The following is a 26,724-nucleotide window of genomic DNA, read 5'->3' on the forward strand; positions in this document are numbered from 1 at the left end:
TATGGATTTAGTCTTTGAAACCAGTTTTTTCAATGTCAGCTAACGCACCCCTAAAAAAATTTTTGGGTCAACATGCTTCGCTCATCGATGTCAGTAGAACTATTATTTTAACCAATATTTAAGGAACTCGGAACTCGTTTCAATTTTAAAAGGAAAAATGTAATTATGCCAAAGTAGAACATGTTTTATTTTCGAATATGATAAGTCGATTAGTGTTCATTTTTTAGATAAACGAAAGGTTAATATGTCTGTTATGTTCTGTTATTTAAATTTGGTACCGGAACATTTATGTATAGTATGACGTAACTCTGCTTTAGGGAAACACTCATTGTGCTGAAATTATTATAAATTATAATAAAAATGTAAAAACAAATGGTTTCAGTCGAAGGAAATATAGGAACATAATAATTTTAAATGGCTCCGAATATATGTTTTTGATATTTCAACTATACAGCATGAAGAATTAGTTTGTATCCGTTTAGCTGATTCGAGACGAATGCTCATTATAAAGATTGCTGATAACAAAAGCGTGAATGATAGCTATGAAAATCTCGCATATAAAGTTCAGTTGTTTCTAATTGTGGTCACGTTGGTCTGTCATTACACTAATGCTATATAGCCTGTATTATGGTTCAATTTGAATGAATGTGCATGCTCAGTGAAGCATGAACGCTTTGTTGGATCGTTATATAAAACCACAGATGATCATTCACCATGTGCAATTGTATTTGCTGATGCATTTTGTTGTTTTGATTAGGCAAATCGGTCAGATAACCGATTATGTGACCTGAATGCACCAGGTAATCTGTTTTTGTCATCCAATTCAGTCTCAGTAGTAAAATTTGATTAAGTTTAGATACAGAATAAGAATATAGACGTATTAACTTATTTGTGTTGCATCAGATGCACAAGATGGTCATTAACTATTATTAGAAAACCAGTTGTAGTAAGTTCAAAACCTTACACTTATACAATATGAAACCTGTCCTGCTTAGTTTTGCCGACTCCTATTTAGAGAAAACAAACTGCAAAGTAATTTCTAAAAGTCATCCTTGGAATTTACAAGGGACCTTGACTTACCACACGGAAAGTTACGAATGGCTCTTGGAAATAGGATAAACACAAATCCTTTAGGGCTTCGCCCACCGCCTGAAGCCCTCCAAGTGCCACGCATATCAGATTAATGTGGTATACAGTTGACGTAAATTGTATAATATATGAAATTTTATCCGTTTCATTACACTGGATACGGTAATATCTAAATAACTTTCTACATTTCTATACCTTTTAGTGTAAGCACGTCATTTTCAAAGTCAATTCAAAGAACGGTAGAAATTTAGGCTCAAGTGCAATTTTCAATTTCCAAATAATTTACGGTTTCAAAAAGTTAAAAACACTGTGAAAGTAGGTGCGTGGGAATTGGGAAAGACAAATTGTTAGAACTTTTAAACCATTTGTTTTTTATTCTCACATTCAAAATAATATTTTTGGAATCTATGCTATGGGAATCTGAGAGACAAAAGCAAAAATATATTGTCATATAGACCGGGAAATCAGTGTGACAGCATACAAGCTCCGATGAAATTTTCGAAACATACACACTAAAAGGATTTTCATTATTATGTCTCTTTCACTTTGCTATCACGTTAGCATTCGATTACCATATAATGGTGACATGTTTAATTACTATTAATGCACTCCTGTCAATTTCAATTATTTATTTTCCATTTCATATATATAAATATGCATGAAATATTTTCAAAGTATATTTAAATCATAAAGATATTTAATAGATTTGATAAGAAGAACAAAAGCTTGGGTTCTGGGATAATTTGTCCTTCACCATGCCTGGTTTAATACTTAATTGTTAATACATGGACGTCGCAGTACACACATCAAACATTATGAGGCATTACAGTCAGTACGTATTACCTGTAGTATTACATTACCTTACATTAACGATTGACGTCAATTTGCTAAATGTAGTAGTTGTAGAGAAATGAACAGTTGACTAACGTCAGTGCAATGTTGTCTCGAGTGGGTGAGAATTACTAAATAGTAAATAACTTAATTTATTTACCATACGTGACTAGTTCGTTTGTGTTTTAATGCTTGTCCTTTGTTAGCATGAACCTGAGACAACGTATGAATAATAGTGGAAATAAATAAAAAATAATACTTATAATATTTATAGCTCGGACTTAAGCTTGAAATTAACCAGCAATTTACCGGATTTGTATCTAATTGCTGTACATAACCTTGAACTCATACCATTCGGTGAACGGAGCCTGGAACTACACCACCAACTAAAACGCAATGCAATATCGCTTTGAAAGCTGAGGGTAGGTACTCCAAAGTCGTTCTTTTGTTCCTTTGATTCCCGTCGATCCTAACATTCTTGCCAAACTGTACTCGAAACTCAATATCAATAATGTGTGGAGGTGACTCAATCGCGATGGTGTAAACAAAATTTTAAAGTACATAACGTTTAGATTCAAGGTCAGAGTACCTACTTATCCAAAGCGTTGTAAATCCGAAGGTTTCGAAAAAGAAAACATTGGACGCAACGTTTAAAGGAATTGTGCACCTCAGGGCAATGACATCACCGTTGTGTAGAGTGTAGACGACCAAGGTTTTTACTGCTATAAAGATAACCACGCTTGTGTATGGCGTTGTTAGTTTCAGAACATTAATGTTATCTCAATGGATAAGTAACAAACCCTGTTTACTGACTTATTTAAAGGCACTATGTATCATAATATCATCCTTTTCAAATAAATTACCTTTGGAGCCAACTTAGGGCGTGTCAAAATTACTGTTTTTGTTAAATCACATGAAATAAATAAATGTAAACAAATACTATCAAACCGAGACCTTTAAACATTTTCCTTTCAAGACTTCAACTGGTTACTTCAATTCATATGTATATCTACCTATAGGCAACGTACACGGTACAACACAAAATTGTTAACAGGACTGTATATTATGTCAAGTTCTTCAGCATCCTTGATAAAACTATCGCTAAGAAACAAATAAATGCATAGTTGAAAGTACAATCATACCAAAAGGCAGTTTGTAGAGTCGACATACCTGTCCATATTAGCACGCTCTTATGTATGCGACACACGCGGTAGGATGCCCTAAGTTGATGAGGCTACGGCTTACGAATTACGATCGACGACAAAAAAATCATAGTATATTCGTTTGATATACCGTAACTGATATATAGGTGATGTTGTTCTACCAAATTACACTAATTATGAGGTAAATATTTCTTTTGAAGAAAATTCATTAAATATGTTCATAAGCTATGGGTATGGGAAGATGTTGGTCAGGGTCGTCAAAAGTATTGTTATTTAAATTTTGATGAAAAAAAGTACCTACTCACATATCTAGTCTTTTTTATCACTAACTTGATACAATGTAGTACTAGCAGTAGTATATGTTTTAATGTAATTCATAATTTGATATTCTACACGCAACGAGCGTACCACCTGAATCAATATTTACCATTCGTTGTTACAAAATGCAATCAGCTGTAAATATAAAAAGCTAATATTATTCCTTCGCGTGGAGTTCGAATTCGGAATCAGATTTAGAAACGATTATTAATACCAGCAAACCTATTTGTGATTGATATATCTAGAATGATTGAGAAAAATGATGGCTCTGGATGTCGGAGAATCTCTATATTTCATATCTTGATGATCACACAAACACAGCTTTCATCAGAGCACATTTTATTTCAGGCACTTGTTTCAAATGAAAATATTACCATTTGAACCGTTATGCTGAATGTTTCCACTTCACTGTACGTATTGTCCATGAATTGGGAAGTTGATTGATTCGTTATCATCATTTTTTATATCCATCTACAAGACTATCTATTCTTATATGGCTATGGCTAATTCTGAGCACTATATTTGAGGTGTTAATAAACTTTGCAATTTGATACTTCAGAAAAGCTTCATCTAAACAATACTACACATGGTAACCTTTCAAATTATTTTAATAAGACCAAATTCAAATTGACAGTAATAAAAGCGAAGATCGTTTTGACGATAGCAGTTCTGTAATCACGCAAGTATCGGTTCAATACGGAATCGGGTTCACCAGTAATTGTATTTTACTTGCCAACTCCAGTTATTTACAGGGTCACTGACATGCCGGTCTATGACATTGGTAATGATTTAAAACTTCTGCATGAATTTCTCACAGCATTGTTTAATTATATTTATTAATCTGTACTATAACTTTAATAAAACGTTAGTTTTCAGAGATTATAACTGTACAGTGCTTAAAAATCAAGACACCAAAGGATTGTCAAAACTAATATGTGAACTTTTATCAAGATTGTTCAAAACTTGAGCATATTACAAGATTTTAATGCTGCACAATTGTGGCTTACCACCACTGTGGTTGCACAGTTATGGCTCATTATTGGGACCCATTTATTCTATACCACAAATTATACATACCTACATTCTATAAAAATATGCTACAAGTAACGAGATACAATACGGACTACCTACGTCTTCTTTTATGGGAAAAAATCCTTTTGTTGTAAACGGTAGAGCTGTGTTTACATGCTACGTATCAGAGCTGAGATATGAATTGTAGAGAATTTCTTGTATCTCAATTTTACGCCAAACCATTATAGCTTGGATCTTGTCTTTGTCTTCCGAACCTATGGCTCGGATATGTTTGGATTACTTCTTGGACAAAGCAAAGCCGTCACATTGAGGTCATATGAAACAATAGCTTGTGTTTTAAAACTAGGTCATTAGGTTTCTATAGGTACTTTGGGAATTGAAGAATGCATTGTGCGCCTTTTGATGCACATTTGCGCGACAAAGCAAGACTAAATTCATTTAATGTGCTTTTCTATGACTTCATTTATGTAGGTTTCTTGTAAGATTCACGCTTGGCCTTTTGTTCGTGCTTAGTGAAGTCTGTCCGTTCGTGAAGTTAAGTTGAGCTGTTTGAGCACGTACCTGACTAATTTTAATGCTAACTTTAGTGTTGTTTTCACCAAAAAATTCAATCTGTCGTTGAATACAGTACTTATTCATATTCAGTCCAGCATTCGGAACCATACAATAACCTCAACCGCAACAGAATTTTATATACCCTTTGTTCGGATTGCACAATATGCCTTTCAGTGAATATTATTTTTGGTTTGCAGGTAATCTTTTAAAAATATACTCCCATTTAATAAGTAATTTTATGCGAGTAGGGTAGGGTAGCGGTGGACCCGGTAAATGTCAACTCTGAGATTGCCTACTTAACTATAGTTCACTTATAAGCTAGCCCGTAAGGTTAATTTAAAACGGCTTTGTGGTAAATTGAATCATTCTAACCGGCTCATGTAATATTTATGAATCTCTTATTTGTGTACAGAATCACCGAGCTTTTTAAACTGAATTGCAGATCGGAGCTGAATCGAGATTGATTTTTAAAATTTATGTAAAACCTCGAATTGATTACGACCAATTCAAGAACTATTAAGTAATTCATCATTTACCAATTCAAATGGTAAACTCCCATCTATAATCCTCCTAATTAAAAAAAAATGAGGCAAGGCTAACGAAGGCTTTCCGAGATTGAAAAAATAACGCCAATTTTAAGCTTTTCTAACTTTTACCTGAACTTTATGACACGTAGAAAATAATTTAAGGTGAAATCTTAATTTTTCATAAATTACGTTGAGAAATTATGATAACATGTCATGCTAGTAGAGTGAATCAATGAAATTTATTCTGTTGTCTGTTTCTGTTATTATAACATCGGACAGCAACTTTTCCATGACATAAATACCATACTATAACACGACTGTAAGAGATTTAGCAATGTAGAGAACCTCGTAGTCTTCTCGTAATATTATAACAATTGGATTAATTCCCTAGTTCTATTAAATGACGTTTCATCGCTAGTAGGTATCTTTGGTAAAAAGGAAACAACCTAGACCCAATTAACCGACTCCATGCAGATAATTATGTACAAAGTATTTAGCTTGCGTGCTGCAATATTGACCAAGTACGTTCTTACTATCAAACGACCCGTTGACCCAGTCAATGTGAAGTTGGTGTTTTAAAAACAAAGGATGACACATGGCTTATCTAGTTTATAATCTATTCGGTTATTTTACGTGTAATCATATGTATGAACGTTAACCTTTTGAACGCCAATGACATCTATAGATGTCATGCGCAATCGTGCCCTGTGCGCCAACGACACCTATACATGCCAAGAAACAGATCATAGATAAATACAAAATAAACATATTAAACCTTTACTTTTACGTGTTTTATTTATACAGTTTATGAACTGAATCCCCAGTTATTACATAATTGTACACAGTAAACAAAATTGCCAAGTAGTTATTCAAATATTTGATGACAAAAAATAACTTAATGAATGGCGTAAAAAGCATGTTCTCTCGCGCCAATGACATGTATACGTGCCTACTAGTGATGTAGTGTAATATTCAAGTAACTTCATAAAAATTTCAGCGAAATTACTCTAATTCGCTTAATTTTTGTAATAACTACAAAAAAAATATATATGCTTAGTCACTGAGAAAAAAGGTAAATACTACATTCTTTGGTATAATACCATATTGTCTATATTGTGGATATTGTTGATTTGAATATTTTCCTTTTCGCCAATCATGCGCATCCCTAGCACAGTATCGATATGCAATCCCTTCTGCGCCATTGACATGAATAGATGTCGGACTGGTGACGTCGTAAGCGCGTGCCGTGTTGTTAAGTGCGGAAAGTTGTAAAAATATTTTATCGAGTAGGTATCTATCTATTAAGTATTTTTTATTTTCATGTGATATTTTACAAATAAGTACAAGGCTATTAATGAGCATAATGATTATATACAATTGTTGATTTTTTTATTTTATCGTCACAAACACAATGTATGCGTTCTAGCATAATATTTATTGTCCATGTAATGATAAAAATTCGCTTAGGTCCAAATGTATAAATATCTCTAAAAATCTGTAGGTACTTACCTATTTAGCAGTTTTCAAAATTTATTACCTAATAAGTCTAATCAGTGCCTTTATTAGAATATTCTTATGATATTTACAAATTGTCGCTATGTCATATCAAAATATGGTAATTGACCTAAATAGGTACCTACATATAATTAGTATTTGTAATAACTCAAGTATTAAACTAAATGATTGGAAAATAAATATGTAGTTTTAATGCAATTCCCTTTATTTAAAGGTAATAGTTGTTTTGATATTTACAAATAAACACTCCACAATAATACCTATAGTTCATATAAACTTAATAAATAAACTCGATAAGTTATAATAATATACAGCTACACATCCCTAATCAGAAGCGAGAGATTATAAAAAAAAGGATGGTTGCCCGCGCCATTGGCATGTATACATGCCAATGGGGCGTAACTGATAGAGAATAGTGCTGTAACTTGCTGCAATTTTATATGTATTTTTGTATCTCAAAAGGTTGATTTTTTTTGTTGATAGTTGCTATAAATGTGGTCTTAAGTTTTTACAGTAGGAGATGAGGTTAAATAAATATTATTTTTGTGTTATAAGCTGTTTATTCAAATATTCAGACGTGAATTATTATGTTTATCGATAACATTTTGGACTCCCTACTATTTTCAAGGTTATCTCATTGAATTTGTGGCTTGGCGTGGAGAGCACGGCGATGCGTTTTTGCTCTGGCGGTCAAAAGGTTAAATATTGTAAAAAAATTTCTATGCTGCTTTAATTTTAAATGTTGCCTTCTAAAGGGTTACTCGTAGGTATTATTATCGGTCCCCAATTCATATCACTTCCTGCTTTCAAGAATATCGTGATTATTTTGGAGAAGGACAAGCTAAAACTAGCTTCGTTATAAAGAGTATATAAAAACTTTGTTTGGGCGTCATCAGTTACGGAATAATTTGAATCCATACTAATATTATAAATGCGAAAGCAACTCTGTCTGTCTGTCTGTTACTCAATCACGCCTTAACTACTGAACCAATTTGCATGAAATTTGGTATAGAGATATTTTGATACCCGAGAAAGGACATAGGCCACTTTTTATTGCGAAATATGTGCCACGGGCGAAGCCGGGGCGGACCGCTAGTAATGTTATATTTGTTCATATTATTCCTTAGGTACAAGCATCATAATAAAATATTTATAGATAGCTATTTCTCAAGATAATTTCATAAGAATTAATAGATTAACCTATTGTTTATATGAGCCGATAATAAACATTGCACTATCATGAGATAATCTATTAAATCCACCTTTACCTATTATGTTCATCATTGTTATTATTTTATTGTTTTGAAGTTCTAAGCAGGCGTGAATGACTTCGTTCAATAACAATTATAGTAGTATTTTCTAGTGTTTGATTTTACGCGAGTATTATACATTTAGAAATTGATGAGGGGGACCCCTTACCACGCTCGCTGCAAAGTGTGCGAAACGTCGGGAAAGTAATATATAACGAATAAATCGCGTTTAAAATCCGTTAAAATCTTTAATCCCTAAACAATTATATTATGAATAGTAATATAACCGCTCACACTTTGCTTTGGTATCACAATAGAAATAAGGTAAACGTAATAGACAAGATACCTACGTTTTTGTGACTATATATAGAGATTAGAGGCTGACCTCTATCGGACTTGCGTATCCAATTTTTATTAAATATTTTGAAATCGACACCTAAAAATCTTCTTCTGTATGTAGTAGATTATGAACTGCATCAATATAACAATCTACCTTTCCACGGAAGGAACCTTACCTCATAGGAGTTTTAGCTCATTCAATGTGACCATAAAATTATTAAGTATTGCGCAATTCGTAAATCCAGTGTTCCTAAAACCTTTTCGTATAGAAAACTTTTCTGCAGTCCCTCTTTCCTTGTTTTAAACTAGTTTCTACTTCTGTATGTCTGAGATAAACCTGTTGGGAATTTACGATCTGTCTAGAATGTTAAATATTGCAGAATGTTTACCTGTTTCTTGAATTTGCAATCGCATCTAGATATAGCTTACATTACTGGCATAAATATACGGCTGTTTATTGTATTTCTTGATTTTATAATATTTTTCTTTAAATAAAAATACACGTAGGTACTTGAAATATCTGTGCTATAATGAAGAGATGGCTAGAGAAACATGAGATAATATTTAAATTTAAATACATATTATCTCATCCTACTTTTAAGAAAAATTGTGACTGAAAGGAAGAGCTCATCAGCATCAACTAAATAAAACTTTTTCTTGTATATTTAGTATTAACATTAAAACTCTATAAAGACTATTTTTGTGAATGAGTATCATTGTCAGGAGGCCGTCATTACGCCAAAGCACCTCTTTAAAAATCTGACCTCGTTTCTGCTGAAAACTGCAGTCTCGGAAAACAGAAATTTATTTTTCTTAATAAATATTGAAGAGCTGTTATATATTTTACTTCAATTAATAATAATTATGACTACCTTATAACGGCGTTTTATGCTTACTATTATATTAACGAAAATAACAAAAAAGCATATTTAAATAATTAAAAGATATAGATTAATAAAATTATACGGTTGACACACTCTATTATCAAATAATTATTACTGTGTATAATATTTTCCGACTGTACCAGAAAGATTTGAAATATACTGTGTATGGATAGCTCTTTGGCACGTTACAGATAGTGTAAATGATTTGATGCATTCAGTTTAGGTTTCGTTAGATTCATTTTAATTGGAAGAGTGATTCTGGATATCAATAATATGGAAAAAAGAGCCAAATTGATTATCTAGAAGTTACGTAAATTCGTAATTACATGCTCACTCAATCTGATTGGTCTGACCATCTTCACCAAATAGACTAGATTAACCCTCTTAAAATTGTTAGGTATCAAAAGCTTAAATTCCTGGAAATCAAATTATAAGAGGCTACGCTGTGCACATTTCAGGCCAGCATGAACGCAAACTGTATTACGTAACCTCCAACTGCATGTTATGATTTGATTATAGGAAAATTTCAGATACCGAACTATTTCTAAATAGACCCTTCATTCCCGTGCACCTTATAGTGCTGTATTTTTTTTCTTTACTGTAAAAATATCACTGAAAGTAGCTTATTACGTTACGGTAAATCAAATGACGATGGCATTAAGATTAAGAGGCTTTTAACAAAGTAAGGCAAATAAAAAAAAACACAAAATTTAAGTACGATCTTCAGTGTCCCAATAGCAAAGATGATAGCTTATATAACAGATCTGGCAACATAGTCTATCTTTGAAGTGTTCTCCTGACCTACTTCCGGGGGTCGTCGACCTTGTGACGTCACGTCCCAACCCCCTCGTAACGTCACCCTGCGTTGGAGGTCACATGGTCGCCGCGCCTCGAGCTGTTTAGACGTATACGCGAGTGGTTCTGTGATGACTATATTGGGTATGACGAATTTTTCATTAATTCTTTGGGTACCAACTATGAGATTGTATTGTGGATATGAGTGATAGTAGCAGTAGTGTAGCGTAGGTTATGACAGTAGGACATAATACTTAAACATCATGTACAACAAAGACTTCACACACCTATTTTGTTAGTAATTCGTGCGAATGTATCGTTAGGTGGTGCAAAACCTCTTACTAAAGAGCTTACATGTATACAAATTCTTCTATCAATCGCAAAAGAGTAATTGTGATTGTAATGTAGTAAATATGTAGAATGGTGCATACCGTCTGTATTTATTCATTCATAATTTACAAGGTTACTTACGAGTAGCCGTTTTCTTATATATAGACACAATTTAAACAGAATGAAGTTTATAACAAAATATGTAGTTACTTATTTGGGAATTTGTGGTTAGTAGACTACTCTAGAGTATAGTTTGATTAGTTTTTAATGTATTGGTACATGAAAATATAGGGAATTGATTGACTAGGTACAATAGAATTCTTTTACAATCACTTTAATTCCTTAACAATCAATCACTAGTAACGTGCATTTACTACGTATTTACATTATTGAAATTACCTTCCCTATATCACTTTGTTTGTAATTACAAAAATTGTAATTAGAATAGTGCGGCTTGATACCTAAAACTAGCACAATAAATAAAACTCTTGTAGTTTTAGTATTAGCTCAATCTTAAATGCTAGGTATGTACTTAATTCATGCATTTTAAAGATGAAATTCATAAGAGAAATATTTTTAAAATAATGAATATAGCGGTTACTTATAATTACAAAAGTAGTGTTACTATTTGACTTTACGTTTATAAATAAAAATACGTTTACCTACCGTTTGTAATCCTTTGATTGAAAAATTATCGCCATGACAATATTGTACTAGGTTGATCCAAAAGTAATTGGGTATTTCCTGTGCATATAAAAATATAAAATAAATTTTTTTTGCTTGCTCATGTACTCACTAAGTTATCACAAAAAAATCATATCAACAGGCCACGTTTTCAAGTATTTACATTAATTTCAATGTGAACCGTGCGAGCCAAAATGTTTCCCGACGAAAAGAAGTAACAACGATTCGACATTTTGAGGGTGCATTTCTAAATTTTTAATGAGACCAGGATAATTTTTTGTCAAGATTTGTGACCATGGACGTTACCCGGATTCACCATGTGTATGCTGAAGCCGAGAAACAATCAATGGCCTGGATTCGAGCTTCCAAAGTGACGATGAAGAAATTCAAAGTGAAAATTTGTGGGATAGATTAAAGCGGTAGTTTTTTGGGTCGCTGAAGGAATAATTAAGGTGGAATATTTTAAGAAGGTAGCCACTACATTGGGCTCTTACTACATAGACCAAATTAAAAGATTGCGGTAGGTTAGTAAGGAAAAGAGACATGACAAACTGCGGGCTTGAATGTTGTTTCACCAAGACAACTCACCAGATCACAAAGCGTCAGTTGCGATGGCTGCCATTAAAAAATCGGCATTCCAAATGCTTGAACACCCACCCTGTTTGTTAGATCTAGCTTCTAGTTATTTCTATCTCTTTCCTCGGCACAAGAAACACCGTCGAGGCAAGAAATTTTAAGACGACAGCGAAATGATGGCCGCTTTTGAGGGGTTTTTGTAGATGAAGTCGAAAGTTTTTTTTTCTAAGTTTAAGAAAAAAAATATTGAAGTATATTATCTAGTTAGAAGACTATCTAAAGAAATACATAATTATTTTAACTGTAATGACCTTGTTTAATATTGATTATCATTACTTTTGGATCAACCCATGTAATGTGAAAAAATTGCAAGGTAGACTATTATTCGAGTGCTACAACAATTACCTCAACTATAATTTACCACATAGGTACAAGACATATTTCAGTGTGTGGCTTTATAGTAGTGTTACGTGTAAAATTTTATAGTAATTTATAATAATATCCTTCGGTAGATTGCCGGTATCTATTTGGTTACGTGTGTACACTAAGCCACCAAATAACGAAGACATACCTTAGCCCTTAGGGAAAATGTACACGCATTTTCTACGTTGTAACAAGAAACTAATATCTTTATTTTTATACGATAAATACCTTTGATCTAATCATATCGCTGGCGGAACCGAACCACAATTAAAAAGCATTTAACCTTAAGGCGTTACCCGGCAATTTCGACTATGTTCAACCTCTATAAAGTCTGGTACAACATAAAGCACAATACCGAAAAAAATATATAAAATAGGATGGTCTTTGATCTTTAATTGCTCGCGAGGACTTTTTTCCAAAATTAATAGATTTCTAGAAAAAAAATGTGCCGTGGTCATCGATTTTTCCGCAAATACTCTATAAACTTCGTAACCTGCTGACTTAGAGCTCTGAAAATTTTATGTTTAATAAATTATCAGTTACACAACAGTCCCTGACGAGGATATTTTGTTTCACTGATTAGTATCTTTTTAAATACAAAATACGAGGAAAAAAGAAGGTGCAGCGGGAGAGGTTTGAGATCCGTCAAGTATGGTCAAGGTTATTAGCGCATGTATAAGCCTTAAACAAATGAGAGCTTCGCTTTTCGATTACAATCTTCCCTCTTGAAAAATTGCTGATCTTTTAGCTGTGATAGAGACCCTTGAATTAATGATAAATATAAAATAATAAGTCATTTTTGTGTCGATGATGCTTTAAATAAACTTTCTATTGATAGCTTTTGTTCGTGAGGTTTACTATTTTAATTCAGTGGACAATGCTTTACTATGAGTACAACTAAAGATATTATTAAACGAGTCGCTTGTCCTGGCTTTGCCAGGTGTTGTAAGGTTCATCTATGAACCATTTGATGAAAAAATAAATAATAGTCTAAGCTAGCTACTCTATAAAATTAGATGGAGCTAATTTTTTTGATATTATCAACAGATGTCTATTCGCCACACAGATAATATGATAAAAGTGAATATAATTATGTGGTTATTCAATATAGTTGTTGTTAATTTGGACAAGGATGTTAAAAGACATTAAGGACACAATGCTATAATAATTTATGAAATAAACATGCATGTTCATAATAACATGCTTTATCCTATTTGGGTTAAATATCGTTTGTCATTCATTCGCAATTACCTTCTGAAGTGTTGTTTATAAGTATATATGTATAAGCTGCGAAACCCTCATCAAAACGGGTGGAGTAAACTCGGAAGAGCGCCGGTGTTGGCAGCGCATTAAGAAGGTCATGATGACTGACAGCTCCATATTATATCCTGTATCCTTCCCTAACTTCGCATAATTAATGTATTATTTTTACTAACATTATTTTTAAGTTATCAATATTGTTACTAACAAAATGAGTCCTGATGCTTGAATTAATAAATAAATTATTATTATTAATCACGTTGTTTGAATTTGCATCAAAGTTTTTAAGTTAAGTAATCCAATGTATATTTAAATTACGCAAGTTGATGTGTACCTATAACAGCATCAAAAACATACAAATACCCAAAGTGGAAAAAATTTGCATTGGAATTTGAAAAAATTGCGAAAGTCGTCAAGTAATTTGTGGACTAAGGAATTTATATTTAATGGAAAAGGGATATTTTTCTCGCTTTTGCGACATATATTTCATTGCTGCCCTGCTCCATGCTGCTGGACATGGGCCAAAGCGTATTATTGCCTTTCCATTTTTATAGAACATTCACATTTCACTGTGCTATAAATTATTTATACTAATATTATAAAGCTGAAATTTGTTTGTTTGTTTGAACGTGCTAATCTCATGAACTACTGGTCCGATTTGAAAAATTATTTCGGTGTTAGATAGCCCATTTATCGAGGAAGGCTATAGCCTATATATCATCACGCTAAGACCAACAGTGAAACCGCAAGGCACAGCTAGTAATGAAATATTTCCGTATTCCAGAACACAGCGTGATGCGCGCGCCGCCGCAGGGCGCGGTGCCGCTGAGCGCGGTGACGCGCTGGGCGCAGGTGTCGCACGCGCCGCTCACCGACTACAAGGGCAAGGCGCCGCCGCTGCATGCTTACCCCGTGTTCCCGTACGATGACGTCATTAACAACCGGTTCGCTATATGGTAAGTGTGGTGTCCATAAAGACTGTCATATTTGGATGGTATAAATATGAGTATGAGTAAAAGATATATGTACATATAAAGATGATAAGATTTGGTAACTGATGTGTGGAAATTAATTTAAATAATCCACACACAATCGATTGACTGCTAAATTAAAACTATTCTTAAATAAATGTAAATCAACCATAAAGTTTGTAATTAGGGATGTAACGATACCGATACCGATACCGATATATCGGCCGATATAATCGGCAAGCCGATATATCGGTATCGCCGATTATAAAACAACCGATACCGATATCAAACAATTCAAAAAACCGCGCCCAAAGGAACGATGCGGGAGGCCGCCCGCGCGTGCGCACTTTGTTTTTTGAAAAGCTCTACCAATAGTAAACTTTTATTAGGAACTGATTGTATGTGTATTAACTTAAAGTTTAACTCACTTTGCAAAATAATAATACTAAAATAAATGGTTTTCTTGTTTTTTGATTTGGAATTGTTATTTAAAAGAATATGATTTACAGTTGAGTCTCAGTTAAATGTTGGTAACTTTTATGCATAATTCACTATTTATTTTTCTACCAAGCCATCGATATCGGTATCGGTATCGGTATCGCCGATATTTTATTACAAATATCGGTATCTGTATCGTATCGGCAAAATCATGTATCGTTACATCCCTATTTGTAATATTAATCGGCATTTAAATTGTATTTAAATTATTTACTCGGTTCTATTCTGCTTATGGGTAAAAACTGTAAACAAGAAATTTTTCCCGACGGTAAGTGGGACAATTTTAAAAGAGCCATTTTGTGAATTATTTCAAACGATCAAAAGACGCAGATTCTGTAGAAAACACAAAGAAAGTAATAAAAGTGAAGTGATCGCAGATATAACAAAGCTATTTTCATACTGTACTGATAATTGAATTAGTTTTTATTTAAAGCACTATAAAGAAAATAAGTTATTAAAAATAACTTCTATTTATAGGTAAACTTAATCCTTTTATATTTTATTAGCTTTAAGCCATTACGTAATCCGTGTAGAAATATCTATGAAAAAATAGACTAAAGCTACTTACTAAGCTACTTGCTAAATTATATAATCATCCGACGGTTTTATTGGGTACTAGCTGTTCCCTGCGGTTTCACCCGCATTGCTCCGCTCCTGTTGGTCTTAGCGTGATGATATATAGCCTATAGCCTTCTTTGATAAATGGGCTATCTAACACCGAAATAATTTTTCAATTCGGACCAGTAGTTCCCGAGATTAGCGCGTTCAAACAAACAAACAAACAAACAAACTCTTCAGCTTTATCATATTAGTATAGATAAAACTACAAAGAATCATATATTCGGTGTTACTAAATATTGTTTTTATTTATGCAGGAATTATAAAGAAACAGAACCTTTATTTATGCCGCTACCAGTTACCAAAGCAAGGGTAGCCGAGATGTGGTTTCTGTAAATATATTTCTTACTCCGTACTCTTCCATTTATGCAATGCTGTGGCTGTGTCTTAGTCTTATATATAAAAATGAATCGCAAAATGTGTTGGTAAGCGCATAACTCGAGAACGGCTGAACCGATTTCGATAATTCTCTTTTTATTATATTCCTTGAAGTACGAGGATGGTTCTTATGTAGAGAAAACGTAAACATGTACCACGGGCGAAGCCGGGGCGGACCGCTAGTTATCTATAAAAGTGAAGTGGCAAGTAAGACACAAATATACAGGATAGAATTTTTAAATGAAACTGTCCATTATTTTTAAAAAGAAAAAAAATATTCAAATATTTCCGGATATTGTTTTGCCACAGTCGAGTATCGAACCAACTAAAATCTGTTATAATTACAAACTCTACTTTTATTGCATCGATCGTCTGGATCAATTATTATAAAGATAAAATCTCTAACAAATTGATATATCAAATTATAGGGAAACCCTCTAAGCTAACTAACGAAGAATCACAATACAAAGTGTCCTCAAATCAATCTAGCAAAATCAATAACCTTTTTTTTAATCTATGTTTATTTAGGGATTAGGGACGAAAAATCAATAATCTCTTTTCAAATATTCCAGGCAAGGTGACATATCGACGCTCGAAGTGGACGCGGTGACGAACACAAGCGACGAAACGCTGACGGAGTGCAACGCGGTCAGCGAACGCATCATGGCCGCCGCTGGACCAGATCTCAAGGAGGAGATTATTACTAGAGCTCATGGTGAGTTTAGCTTTTGGGCAAAATGATTCATAATCACGCTCAAAAATTGTCCATAGTAAAACGCTGCCTACGTGTATATTGGGCAGAGTTTTCTAATAAGCAATTTTGAACATTATTGCTTTGAAATAAGGTGTAAATTTCAATGAATGAATGATACAACGTCGCTCTAACATTTTTTAACAAAATTTTTATATCGCCTTTATTTAATAGCGTTTATGTAAAATTACGAAATGTTGGAATTTCCAACATTCGCTAAATGAAGAATTTTTAATATGGCTACATAACGTCTACGTATGTTTAAAGAACCATAAAAACTGAAGGAAGTTTTTACTGGCAGTGTTGATGTTTATCATGTTTTTATTCGCTTCACAAGCAATGAAAGTTTTTCTAGTGTAATCATAATTTATGATCATGGTAAAACACTGAATAAAATCAGTATAGTATAAGTACATTAATATAATAAGTCATTAATGTTATATTTTATTACTTCAAGGCCATATTATATTACTATTTAAAATGAAGTTGGTATAGAAATGATATGTGTAACGACTCATTGTTAAACTCCGCCACTTTTCACTTATAGCTAAAAAAACAATAAGAAATTATCTTGAAATAACAATAACATGTCAATTATAAATAAATTATAAACAAAACTACCAAAAATTCACTCCCTCAAGTTTTTCTTTCGCATAACATTAGTGTTATCTATAATGTTCCACTAGTAATTAATTACTTTACATCCAAAACTTGCAAAGCGAATTTTTATTTAAGTACAGAAAATCTTTGGCTGTATTATCTGACCTGACTGACTGCTATTAACATGTAGTAAAAATTGTAAAAAGTAGATAACGAAATTGTAAAAAGTAGTAGATAGAATATTTGGTTTCTGGATCTTCGATATCTACTTAATTGAAATTGAAAATTATTTTACTACATGCATACTAGAAAATAACATTATTAGCACGGTCAAAGAGCTATCTTATTCCTAAGTGATATAAGCTATTTTTTTCCGTCTCCAAGTGTCAGTGTTTACAAATGTGATTGATGTTATTCAAATACCGTAGAAAAAGCAAATTCAAATACCTCTAGAAGAAGACACAGCGTGCTTTTTGTAGTCTTCATCCCATATTTTTTCCCCATACACGTACATATTTTTTTTTCTACATTTTTCCATACAGAATGCAGAACGGGCGAGGTGCTAGTGACGCCGGGGTTCATGCTGCGCTGCCGACACGTGATACACACGGTCAGCCCCAAGTATGTGGCCAAGTACCACACGGCGGCCGAGAGCTCGCTGCACAATTGTTATAAGTGAGTAGATATGTAAAAATAAAAAAGTCGGGTTGCACTCCGGGAGTGCCGGCAGAAATGAAAACTTGATTATTAACGTTCAGCATGTTTGATATTTTGGAATGGTATCCGTATTACGCATGGAATATAAGGGCTAAAAAAAAACATCCGTCTTACGCTTTTTCGATCAGGCCACGTGTCCTGACGCGAGTTTAAGATTTTATACCTAACGCCGCTAAAGAAGTTTCCACTTCAAAAATATTTATTAGCATGTGTTATTTAGAATATAGGTGCTATTGTTTGGGAGTGGCCAGTTGCAGTGGAATTTAATTATTTTTTTGGTCTGGCATGCTTAAAAAAGTTGAATTGTTATTAAAATTTAATAAAACAGCAAAAAATACCTTAAACTAGCTTTCACACAAAAAAAAAACTGTGTCTGTTGCTCTATAAAATTGAAAACGAACAAACCATACAATAATAACTAGTTTTTACATTAGTTGGCAATAAATAAAATGATTTAATGTGACAATTAAAATTCCAGGAACGTTTTACACGCGGCGGGCGACTTGCGCGCGCGGTCTCTAGCGCTGTGCGTCATCAACACGCCGCGCAGAAACTTCCCGCCTGATGTCGCCGCGCATGTTGCGTTGCGTGAGTTGATTTATTTAATAAATTTTTAGTAAAAAAAAATTATGATGGGTCGAAATTTTTACAAATTTTATAACCAAAAATTTAATAAACTTTATTGCCAAAATGCTTCATTTTATTTAAATTTAGTTAACACTTTTGTTCAAATAATTTACCTAATTGTGCATCATAGAACAGACGGTAAAGTTGGCTAGCTGATTTCCATACGCATCCGATTTTTAATGTACCCGCTGCGCACGAAAGGGATACTATAAAACTTACAAACTAATTTGAATCTTAACACTCGCACATAAGGCTCAATTTCAATTTCACATTCCACAGGCACGATCCGGCGCTACCTCGAAGCGAACCCGTTGCCCACGCTCGTGGTGCTGGCTGGCGCGTGCGGTGCGGAACTGGCGCCATTCGCCGCACTAGCTCCACTATACTTCCCCCGCGCGGCCGGCGAGGCGGACGCAGCTCGCTGGGCGCTGCGGCCGCACGCCGACCCGCCCGAGCGCCGCATCCGCATCATACACAACCCGCACTCACACAGCGCGCCCGGTGAGTGCTGTATGAGCTTCCAACAGCCGCACCAACTATCAAACTACCCGCGCTCTACACTACCCGCGGGCAGTACGGCACGCCGCACTGCCCGCCCTGGTGTCGCCACGTGCTATGCTGCACGCCGCGCCTCTCGCCCCACTACCCGCGTGCTATGAGCACACAACACCTTTCCGTACGCACCGCACCTACAGCGTGCTGTACCGCACGCCGCACGTAGTGCCTCGCGTATTCCGTACGCCGCACATGCGTGGTATAGACATGCCGCTACAGAAAAGACGGGTTGCACTCCGAGAGTACCGGCAGAAGTGAAAACTTGATTATTAACGTTGAGCATGTTTGATATTTTGGAATGGTATTACGCTTTTTCGATCAGGTCACGTGTCCTGACGCGAGTTTAAAATTTTATAAGTACCCATTACAGAAAATGTGCTCAACGCCGCTAAAGAAGTTTTCACTTCAAAAGTACATAGATTTTCACGAGCTAGGTAATACTGTGACCGGTGACATGGTAAACAAATACGAACAGTGGCTACAAAATAGCTTGCTAGTGCATTGCTCCGTTCTTGATAGTCTCTGTGTTGTACCACACCCCGGACACTCCATACAAAATGATCGTTTTGACAGTCACACTGTAGAGACTGCAAATGTGTGTGTTAACGCTTTATGGTTGGTACGAAAAACGATAATCACAAATCCAAAATAATAAAATTACTTTAAGTCAATTTGATTAATGTTGTCAATCTTCGTTGCGTATCGTCCTTGCAGAAAAATATGGCCCATTTTATGTCTGATCGCGCGGGGGTGAGGTAAGTTTAATTTTGGCGGGAGGCGGAGAGTGTCCGTTCTGTAGCGTTTAGCTACTATTATGTATTCTGTGGTTGTACCCCGACCGCGTGGCGTGCCGCTGTGATACTAGGTAACTCAACGTCCCACATATCACAAAAATAATAATCAATATTCAATCTGTTCTTGTTTGATGCCCTTTATGCTTAATCGACGTGCGTGTATCTCTTAAAATAAAAAAAATATTCATAAATAAATCTAGACTTCTTTTAGAACCGCTTTTGAATTTTTACAATAAATAATTTACCTGATGTACATAGATTCTGAAAATAGCACGTGTTTTACGTTTCCTACAAAATATGATAAACAATGAATCAACAAGTTTGTAAAAATATACAAACGCAATGCCCTTCCTGCATTCAAAGAATTCGATGAAACAATACTGTCTTACATGGAAATCGATATTTGTGTGATCTAGAGATAGAATCGATAAGAAATAAGAACAAAAAACAAATGAATCACGTCACGTTGAACCGTAGTGCGCCGTAATTATGACCCAATTATGTTATCGATTCGGTTTACCGATTATCGATGCTGATTTAATGGCTATTTTTATACATGATTTATTTACCATATAAAAAAATAAAATGTGTACCCCTCAATTGTTCCTCTTTAAGTAGTTTTATTTAAGCTATAAATAAACATAAATAAACAATATAAAATATTAATATCTAATCACCTAGAAAGCATTCACAAAATATTATTTATATCTCACTACTATTTAATCTAAAATTAAATTAGCAAAACCCTACACAAATGTATAACTCGACAAAAATTTTAATAAAGCGCACATTATTTCCTACTAACGGTTCATTATAAACTGCTTCTTTTCTATGAAATTTGTAAATTAACGACCCTAATTACTGTTATATTTTGAGTAATTATTAACACATTATCATCAATTAATAAGTATCTTTCCAATAGTAATAAACGATATCTCCAAGAGTGCGGTGTTTTTAGAAGGAATTGTGAATTTTTGACTCAAATATGTCGTTTATTCAGTTAATATCGGAATTACAAGGTGGGTTTTAAAACTTTTTGAAGTGAAAACTTCTTTAGCGGCGTTGAGCACTTTTGTAATGGGTACTTATAAAATCTTAAACTCGCGTCAGGACACGTGACCTGATCGAAAAAGCGTAAGACGGATACCATTCCAAAACATCAAACATGCTGAACGTTAATAATCAAGTTTTCACTTCTACCGGCACTCCCGGAGTGCAATCTTTTTTTTTTATTTTTCTTATTCTGTGTAACAACATCTGCCGTTCTATCGTTTTAAAATAGGATAGAAAAGGAGAAACTCTTCAATTTATTAGGAGGTAGAAGGGGATATATTAAAAAATGGAAGAAATAATATTTTGGCGCCGATTTTTTTTTCCTTAAAACGCATTTCGTAGAATATTGAAATTAATTATTGTAAATATCGATTATAATTATCTTAATAGGTATATATAAATCTCGTGTCACAATGTTTGTTCTCAATGGACTCCTAAACCACTTAACCGATTATAATAAAATTCGCACACCATGTGCAGTTCGATCCAACTTGAGAGATCCTATCTCTCTATCTATCTCTAGTTTAAACATGTAGGTACCGCGGGCGAAGCCGGGGCGGACCGCTAGTTTACTATAATTATAAAGATTTGTGTTTCACACATTCGATATTTGATTAATTTTCCAATAATACATATTTTTATCATTCAATGAATATTAACAAAAAGTGTTTATATTGGAACATCACTAGAGACTTATCTTAGATAAGCAAGTATTGGTACGATTTATCGACTATTGACGCATTTAGTGATATCGTGTTGTGTGGTTAATACGGATACTAAAGAAATTATAATAAAGTGTATTCAAGTATGGAGATCCAACCTTCGGTTCATGTGGAGTTAAAGCCGCGTATTCGTTGTAAGTTTATTGTTGATTTGTTTATAAACTCACCTCGATATGTTTAGATGAACATTGGTCATGTTTCATATCATATAGGGTTCTTATTTTTTCATAAGATACAACTTCGAATCGTAATAAATTTCATTATAGTAGGAGAGCCCATGAGAGATCGTCCTTCACCGATCTGATAACCTGATGAGACGTATTTTTTTATTAAATATTTTTTATAAACAAATATGCCTATAATTGCTTGCCTATCGAAAAGTGGTCATGGCTATTTTTAATTAAATTAACTTTTATAGATTTTGAAATACAAAATTGACAAGATTCCTAGATGATGCATATGTTGCACAAATATTAGGAACAATATTTTTTATAAATTTATAAAGAATAGAAAAAATTCGATCACGAGGCGGGACTCGAACCCTCATCCTTTCGCGCCATTCCGGGGCGGATGCCTGACCAACTCAGCCACTCGTGACCCGCCAGAGCAATCGAATTTATTCCATTCTTTCAGTTTTATGTGTCTGAAGGGACACACCGCCCGCCATCTATTGAGATGATTAACAACCATTTCAACCAATATGAAGCACTTTTCAGAAAACTCATGAATATATTTTTTAAATTATTATTTTAAATAATTAACAATAGTCCAATTGTTTACGATTCAATAGTCCGTACAGTGAAATAGTTGCATGGGGGAGTGGGGGGAGCATTCAAAGATGGCGAGTATATTTTCAAGTTTATGCCAGAAATAAAGACCTAATACAAAAATATCGGTGTCAGGGCTTAGAATAATTATCTCTGCACTGTCGTTGTGTTTGACAGAATGAAAAATAAGGCAGAACATTCTTGAATCAGCATCTGTGTGATTAGATTTCAAATCGGTAACTTCAGTGAAAGTTGCGCCTTGCAATTTAAAACATTTTGTGGGGTCATCGAAATCCACCACATATCTACATATAGCTCACTTATGAACTATTGAATCGTAAACAATGGACTATTGTTAATTATTTAAAATAATAATTTAAAAAATATATTCATGAGTTTTCAATCTATAGTGGTTTAAAGTTAACTCAAAAATGGAGCATTTTCGTAAATTTTCTAAAAAATCTCAGAGAAAGTGTAAGAAATGTTATAGTATGCTATATATTCGTGCTCTACTCAATAAGCTCTGTCATTTGATACCCCACACGGCACGTTTTGGAAATTTTTATTTTTTTCTTTGTATGCCATATTTAATTACCGGGGTGGGGGGAGGGGGACCACAAAACTGGTTGGCAACATCTGTCTATAGGATTTCTGGGATCTATAGAATATATATCAGAAGTCAGATTTAGGTTCGCTATTTTTGCAAACGAACATCTCCTTGGAGCCTGCTCTACTTCGCAATTCGTTGCTTATTTTTGTGTTGTCCACAAACAATTACTAATTTCTACATGAATGAGCTACGAACATCTTTACAAATCATAATACATATTCTTATTTTTTAGCACAGCATAAGCACAGTTCATAATTAAAACTCTTTTCTTACTAAATTTCATGAGATTTTTTTATTTTTATTAGAATTCCATAAAATATTATAGTCACTAAATAAATGATCAAATCTGAAACCTTATGAAACTTTTTTAACTGAATACAATCCGGAACACACGTTGTTTCGTGTTTACAAACTTGTGATAACGACGCGAAATATAACCGCACGAGATATTTTGATAATACTGTTTTATCTGTAACCCAGTAAACATTCTAGTGTTAAAAATTATGTGAACAATTTTACACATTTTTTTTTTTTAAGAAGCCATGATATGGTTTTGTGAATAGTGACAGTGACATTTAATTATCCCGCCATGCCGCCATATTGCGTGTGAAGTTTTTAATTTTTTTCCATTTGGAGTAATGATAAATGAGGGCTTTGAATTTAGCTGTAAGTGTAATTAATCTTTCTTATATATAAAAATGAATCGCAAAATGTGTTGGTAAGCGCATAACTCGAGAACGGCTGAACCGATTTCGATAATTCTTTTTTTATTATATTCCTTGAAGTACGAGGATGGTTTTTATGTAGAGAAAACGTAAATATGTACCACGGGCGAAGCCGGGGCGGACCGCTAGTATAAAATAAGTTTCATTGCAATATGTGATGAGGTCGAAGGAACAAGGCTGTTTATAAATTATTTAGTTTTATATACAGAAAAATATCTCTATAAAGTCTGAAGAATATAAAATATAGTTCATAGTCCTTTAAGACAGTTTTATTAAATCGGATATTATAGCTACATATACAGCCAACACAAAATTCTATGTTTACCTAGTCATTCCGGACTATATTTGATTGACATATTATGATATTAGTTCGAGAAACTAGATTGGATTGAATTTTGGTTTGATTATGCAAACTACAAAGGATTTTGATCAGCATAAACATGAACTAGTAATGTCATAAAAAACTTTTTAAATGACTTACATATTTGTACAAACACAGGCCTAAATTGTTCGTAGAACAAAGAATTGAAATGGAACACAAATATTAATGTAATGTGCAGATATAGGATCAATGAACTAAAATTAATGTTTTGTGAGTCAGCTTTTACATTTAACTAATAAATAAATAAATAAGACTTCTAGCAGATTTATTTGCTTTGTACATTGAGTTATTCTTCATTGTTATTGAAATTTGGAATTGCAAGTTTTCTGAAAGATTAATGTTTTATTTACTTTTTAAAATAAATGGCGGTCGTTTCAATTATTTGGACTGCACTGCTTTCTGCATCGTTAATATAACTATCGGTAATCGTGGATAAGAAATGAAATGAATTATATTATAAAATCGTCAAGGGAAATTAATAGCTGTAGTTGAAATAAAATTTTAATAGAGATCTCTTTTTATTTTTTACACTTATCTAAAATGATTAATACTAATACAGTAAAAAAGAATACATATAATAAAATAAATGTTACCTAATATGTATAGAATAGTTTTAATATTCACCTGAATATGTTTATATTTTGTAAAAAGATAATATTTTTCAAGTATGAATGGTTAATTCTCCCAACATTTTACGTAATATTACATTATCTAATACATAGTACAAACAGTATTATCTACATTTGATATAAATGGCGCATTGCAGGAGTTTTTCACAAAGTATAGTCGTATGCTATTTATATGAACTTAAACAAACATTTATGTGTATATATTCGCATAGAACACAATGAAAATAATGTATAATAATTACACCTAAGTATGAAAAAATGAAACTTACATACGTTAGAACTTAATCAATTAAAAAAAATTATATTTTATTAATTATAATAGTATAGTATAGTCGTTATCCCAAAACGCCGGCAGACAAACGAAAGACATGTATCGATATTGTAGATAATATTTAGGACGATTAAGAGATTGGTAGGTCTTAGAGCGTATACGCAATATGCGGGTAGCCGCATTGCGGGTAGCCGTCCGTCTGACCGCAAGCACAATTATGTACGTAATATTCATTTCTATGCGCACTGCGATGCGGCTACCGCAGACCGCACGGTCAGCCGGACGGCTACCCGCAATGCGGCTACCCGCATAGTGCGTATACGCTCTTAGAATCGGCCAACATCTATTTTTCATACCCTAAGTGATAAGAATGGTGTATAACAACGTTTGCGGGGCAGCTAATAACTAACGGTCTTACTAATAAAATGTTACCCATTCGCTATGCAATGGATTAGTTATTGCAATAACCTGTCTTCTTTTTATGATTGACGTTTCATGTGAGCAAGAGCAGGACAAAGCTATAGTGTCGCGGAAGAATTCTAACAAATACCCGCGGCCCCATCATTAAAGCGGCTCGACGGAACACAGTGGGGTTTTAGTCGGTAAGAATCCGACATAACCCACGGCTCCTTCCCCGGGAGCCGTGGGTATCTTTGGAAGATTTCCCCACTATAAAAAAAAAGGACAAAGCTATAGTAGATAATAGTAGAAATTTATCCATTGTTAACTTTTTTATTAGTAAGGCCGTAATAATATAATGTTATTGCGCAGTGGACGACGACGCATCCACATGCGACGAAGAGCTCGCGGCAGAAGCGGCGGCGGCGTTCGCGCGCGCCGCGCCCGACACGCAGCGCCTGCTGCCCGCCCGCGACCCGCCGCACAGACCGCGCGCGCACACCTCCGACGAGTGAGTAGATTGTAGTATATAGAGTACATAACAATATAAGTAATGTAATGAAATGGAATACACACTGGCATACATAACACATAACGCACACAACATTTTGTGAATTCTGACTTTTATTGTACAATTCTTATTCTACCCAGCATTTTAACGTTCGTATAACATTTTATTTGATATTTTTAATTTTGTATTTCAATTTAGTGTAATGTAAATAATGTCTCTGGACAATATTCCAGAGGTGGCGCGAACACCCTGTGATGGCGGGTGCCTTATATTTAAAAAAAAACATAACTTCAATATAACGCAGCACAACACTACGTAATAAGAAATGTAATACAAGCACAACACAACAAATATCTACTCCTATGTACTTATGTAAACTATACAATCTAACATAGCACACCTCAATAAAATGTCACTCAACGCGCAAATCCAATTTATCGCATCATACGACACAAGAACAGCACAACACAGCGCACTGCAGACTTCAACACATTACACTCATAGAAATCTAAATAACAAGACACTAGAAGTCGTAAGCGCGCGTGACCTTGTCGCCACTCAGGTGACTTTCACAT

At 34.0% G+C, this 26,724-nt stretch overlaps 1 protein-coding gene across 1 annotated transcript in view; it reads left to right on the plus strand.

The window, feature by feature from the left end:
* Positions 1 to 26,153, plus strand: part of LOC149904992 (protein GDAP2 homolog) — a 38,255-nt gene extending 12,102 nt beyond the window's left edge. Inside the window, exons 2-7 of the mRNA XM_090106521.1 lie at positions 14,356 to 14,527; positions 16,609 to 16,751; positions 17,930 to 18,062; positions 18,583 to 18,692; positions 19,011 to 19,232; positions 26,011 to 26,153. Coding sequence (XP_089962647.1) covers positions 14,367 to 14,527; positions 16,609 to 16,751; positions 17,930 to 18,062; positions 18,583 to 18,692; positions 19,011 to 19,232; positions 26,011 to 26,153 — 912 coding nt within the window. The 5' untranslated portion in view covers positions 14,356 to 14,366. The remainder of the gene's footprint in view (positions 1 to 14,355; positions 14,528 to 16,608; positions 16,752 to 17,929; positions 18,063 to 18,582; positions 18,693 to 19,010; positions 19,233 to 26,010) is intronic.
* Positions 26,154 to 26,724: the final 571 nt, after the last annotated feature.

Source organism: Colias eurytheme, chromosome 10 (assembly GCF_061535395.1).
Source record: "Colias eurytheme isolate Ceu_HAF_F1 chromosome 10, ilColEury1 Martin Lab GWU primary, whole genome shotgun sequence".
Lineage (NCBI taxonomy): Eukaryota > Metazoa > Arthropoda > Insecta > Lepidoptera > Pieridae > Colias > Colias eurytheme.